Here is a 4,556-nt window from a genome sequence, read left to right as displayed (position 1 = left end):
CAGAGCGAAGCAGGCGGGCGTGACGAGGTGACAGGGTGGCTCCCGAGGCCTGACTTCCGGCTTCCTCCTACTCGCACTCGGGACCGTCCCGCCGGCGCCGCCCAAACCCCGCCCCGAAGCGCCGGCGACGCGAGCAGGGCAGGGCGGGCCGGACGGCTGGGCCCCTCTCGGTTCCCCCCCGCCGCGGCCCGGCCCTCCCCCAACATTCGGCGCTCCCCTCACCCTGAGCCCCCTCCCCCGGCTGCTCCAGCTGCGGCTCCACCTCCTGCTCCGGCCAGGAGCCGGGAGCACGGGGCTGGCCTCGGTTCCCCTCCAGAGGTGGGAGGGAATGGGTGTGAAGGCCGATGGCCAGTGTGCCCAGGACCCCTGCGGACTGTCAGGGAATCCCACGTGCGTGCAGTGGGCCGAGCCCCGCCGTCCACGCCCCTTCCGCCCCAAACCTTCCCCAGGCCCACCCTGACCGCGCAGGCCACGGGGTCATCGCGTCCACCACTGCCCCAGGCGCACCCCACCAAGCTGCAGGAAGGCCTGCGAGGGATGGAGTGCAGAGGCCAAGGGTCCACGGGGGCTAGGCCGCGACTCAGGAGAGAGCCCCGCCCAGGGCCGGGGGGTTGTGCCTCAGCCCGGCCTGGGCCACACCGGCCGCAGCGCTGCTCCCCAGGCTGAAGACGGGAGTGACAGTGTCTTATTTAAGCTCCAGGAAGACCTGTGGCCCAGAGAGGACGAGTCGGAAGGTCAGGGTGGTGGCAGAGGAGCTGAACAGGAGCCGCTACAGCGTGGGGCGAGGCAGACAGGAGGGAAAAGCTACCAGTGAGGGAGGATCTGGACGAGGGATAAATGAATCAGCGAATGAAGGCATGAATGGGTGAGGCCAGCAAGGGAGGAGGCGCGGGCACGGCCAAAGAAGCAAGATGGCCAAAAAGAGGAGGAAACCCGGAGCCGCGGCCTCAAACCCGGGGCCTCCGGGGGCGGGCGTGGGCATGGGTCCTGGGCTTTAGGGGCAGGTTTCTGGGGGCGGGGCCCTGGGTCTTGGAGACGGGCCTTTTGGAGGCGGGGCTCAGCCTGTGGGCGGGGCCCTGGGTCGGGGTGGGGGCAGGCTTCTGGGGGCGGGACGTGGGCGGGGGCCTTGGGCCTGGGGGCTGGGCGGGGTTCTGGGGCAGGAGTCGCCCCAGTCCAGTTTTTCGGTCGCCCTGGCAGTGCAGGGAAGACCCCCAGGGTGGTAGGGATACAGACGGCGGTCCCCCATGTTTCCCCACCGTCCTGGCTAAGCGCGGGCAGCAGGCTTCCCGCCGGGCTCGGGGGAAAGTCCGGTTGGGTCATTTTGGGTCAGGTGCCCACCCCTGAGCCAATCACGGTGGTTTGGGAATGGCGTGCCCCGATTGGCCATCCTGGGGCACGTGCCCACGAGGGGCGGGGCCTGTGATGGGCCTCCCCGCCTGGATACGGAGTGTGGAGGGTCCAGCAGGGATCGGTCCTAGAGGACCGGAGGGTCCCTGGGCAGAAAAGGCCGGTGTCTTCTGTGGCAACTCGTCTGACCGTATTTGGCTGGGACAACTGTGTGCATTTCCAGCCGAACTCCAGGCCAGGACAAGGGGACGGCCTGGCCCCACCTCGCGCGCACCTGCCCGGGAGACAGGTGGGAGCACTAGGACGGCCGCAGGACTCCGGAACGCCCCTGACCCCGCTGCCCGCCTTCGGAGCCGTCAGATGACCGGCCTGGGTTGCGCGGACACGCCGACGGCACAGGAGCGTGGCCTGGGAGGGGCAGGCGGCTTGGAAAAAGAACAGAACCCACACTTCTGTTGTGCCACCAGCGTAGATACGCGTTTCGTGATCTCTCCTCCGGACCCTGGTCTTGGAGAGTGCAGGGAACCCAGACAGATGGGACTGAACCCCAGGTTGGACTCTATCCCCACTTCATCAGGTCCTGCCCTGGCTCCAGGGTCTAAGCCATTAGAGGAAAGTCACCCCATAAGAGCGGCAGAGACAAGCCCTAATGCGAGGCTCCAGGCTCAGAGCTCACTAGCACAGGACAGGGGAGGTGGGCAGCAGCTTTGTAACCTGGGGGGAGGGGGGTGCCCAGGCCCAGCGGCTCAGGAGGGGCTGAGGCTCCCAGGCCTGCCTCCTTTCTCTATGCAAGGCTGCAGATCAGAGGCCTAAAGGTCCAGCCCAAGAATCAGGAAGCAAAGCCAGGGTGGGAGCTCTACAAAAGGGTTTATTTCCTTCTAGCCTTGTGGGCATACCACATGGCCAGTTTACATTCAGGGCTGGGGATGCAGGAGAATCCACACCCCTGCCCCCCAGGAGAGATGTGCTTGAGTCAGCGCCCTGCGCCCGCCCTGACTGTTCTTCCTTCTCAGCGACATGAGCTGGGCTTTGGCATGGTCCAGAGCAGGCCGGGTCAGAAGCTAGGCCTTGACCCCAAGCCCTGCCCCACCCCACAAGCTCAGGGTTCTTCTTGTACCCTGGGGGAAGGGACCACTGCTCAGGGGGTCAGACGCCAGCCCCAGGTCAGGTGGGCCACCTGGCCAGAAAGTCCAGATGCTCCTCCAAGGTTCGGCTGAGTAGGGGCCTGAGAGTAGCGGAACACGCTTCAGGGAGGGGGTCCAGGAGCGAGGAGTCTCCTGGCATGCAAGCCCCAACAACAGTCACAGAAGTAACCAGGATCCCCTTCCAGGTGGAAGCCCCAGCCAGAGGCCCCAAGGTGTCCCCACCGCCACCCTAAGGGCCCAGGGGTCTTCACAGGGCTGTCTCCTTGGAGACCTTGGCTCCCAGCTGCCGGGGAGGCTTGAAGCTGAGCACCTCTTTATACGTGACACCTGGTGGGGGGGTGAGAGCGACAGAGATGGAGAGTCACGGAGAAGGATCAGCTCCACAGCCCACCAAGGGCAGACGCTAGCAGCCTGAGACGAGCTGGGCCCAGCTCACTGGTGCTTGCCCTGACCAGTGATAAGTCTTGAGAGACCCCACTCAGGGCTGTTAGCCAACGACCCGCCCCCCAAAACACCAGGGTCAAAGGTCATTGCTGGGGTGCAGGTGCCACACAGGCTCCTTTTGTCCCACACATCAACTTCCTCCCAGGCCAGAGCCACTCTCAGCCAGTCTGTGTCTGTCGAGAGGGACTATCTACCCTGACAGGGCTCCGGTAGCCCAAGCCCTCTGCCCCTAGAGTGGCCGGGCAGGGCTTGGCCCCACAGGCTACCTCAGAAGACAGGGACATCCTAGGAATGTAAACCAATGTGTTCACTCCAGCAGACTGCTCAGGGTCCCACCAGGACACACCCCAGTTTCTAGATCCAGAATATCCATGAAGACTTAAACGAGAGGGATTCCCACCAAGTACCCACAGTGTCCACCTTCCTCGCCTGGTAGACATGTTCCCTGAATGAGTGCCTAGAGCCAACCATCCTAAAGAAAGGGAGGGCCACTCCGCCTCCCTGACCAGTCTCAAAGAACAGGCTCCACTCGGCCCCAGCATGCCCACACTCACCCAGCAGCAGAGCACCTGTCGGGGGACACGGGCACTCCACAAGCCAGCTCAGGAAACACTGTGTTTAGAGCAAGTGGTGTGTGTGGTGTGCCCAGCATGTGATGTGTGTATTCCTGCCCCGTGGGTTGCCTTCTGGGCCCTTCATCTACTCCCAGCACAGGCGCTGTTCCACACAGGGAAGGTCTGTGCGAAGAGGCCACTGCTGCAAGGCTGGCTCCCCAGGGAAACAGGAAGTGATGAGCTCGCATTCCTGACCAGGGCTCAGCCATCAACAGGCCACATGTCCACCATGGTCTGCAGTAAAAACAAAAGCTCTCCCCACGGTTGTGTGGGTGGGGACCGCAGAGAGGATCCTGTGGCCCGTGGTTTTTATGTTATCTTTTTTAGCAGCAGAAAACTTTCATCAAACCAAACCAAACTTATAAGCACAAAACACAGCACAGACAAGGGTGGAGCCCCTGCTGGAGGCACCAAGGAACCCAGGGGCCCTAAGGAACATGTTTTGAGAATCACAATCCAGCCCCACCCCCACTGCCAGCCTCAAGCACAAGACCAAAGCCCTGGGCCTGAGGTAGAGCCAGGATGGGGCCTAGGACACAGTGGCAGCCATAAGCCACGGCCCCAATGGTGCTAACTGCTGCCCTCAGACATCCCTGCACCCCCAGGCTGGTCCTGCAGCCAATGAGAGAAGGACACTAAGCCTTCCATCTGTTCTGGAGTAGAGATGGACAAGGCTAATTCCAGAGGGAGGCCTCAGGACCAGGCAGGCCCTGAGCCCAGCCTAAGGCCAAGCAAGTGTTGGTCAGCCCTCAAAGATGAGGGCAGGTGCCTTTCATGTAAGGGGACAGCCAGTCAGACTGCTCAGGGGGGCTGGAGGGGACAGGCGAGAGGTGGGAGGTGGGGAGAGGCACTGTGGCTGCCTGGGGTGGACCTTATCAGGCCAGCAGGACATGATGGTGTGCAGTTGTTCAGGTGGACGGGTCCTGAAAGGGGCAAGGGGAGGTGAGGACAAGTTCCAGAGGTGTGAGTAGAGGCCTAGGGGTGAGGGCTACGGAGGGGCTCCAGG

At 63.2% G+C, this 4,556-nt stretch overlaps 1 protein-coding gene across 2 annotated transcripts in view; it reads right to left on the bottom strand.

The window, feature by feature from the left end:
• Positions 1 to 2,195: 2,195 nt before the first annotated feature.
• Positions 2,196 to 4,556, bottom strand: part of MAPK12 (mitogen-activated protein kinase 12) — a 9,098-nt gene continuing 6,737 nt past the window's right edge. For both annotated transcript variants that reach the window (XM_046646778.1, XM_046646777.1), the window contains one exon: positions 2,196 to 2,819. In XM_046646778.1, the coding sequence (XP_046502734.1) occupies positions 2,740 to 2,819 (80 nt within the window). In that variant the 3' untranslated portion in view covers positions 2,196 to 2,739. The remainder of the gene's footprint in view (positions 2,820 to 4,556) is intronic.

Source organism: Equus quagga, chromosome 19 (genome assembly GCF_021613505.1).
Source record: "Equus quagga isolate Etosha38 chromosome 19, UCLA_HA_Equagga_1.0, whole genome shotgun sequence".
Lineage (NCBI taxonomy): Eukaryota > Metazoa > Chordata > Mammalia > Perissodactyla > Equidae > Equus > Equus quagga.
This window is presented reverse-complemented; position numbering and strand designations above follow the sequence as displayed.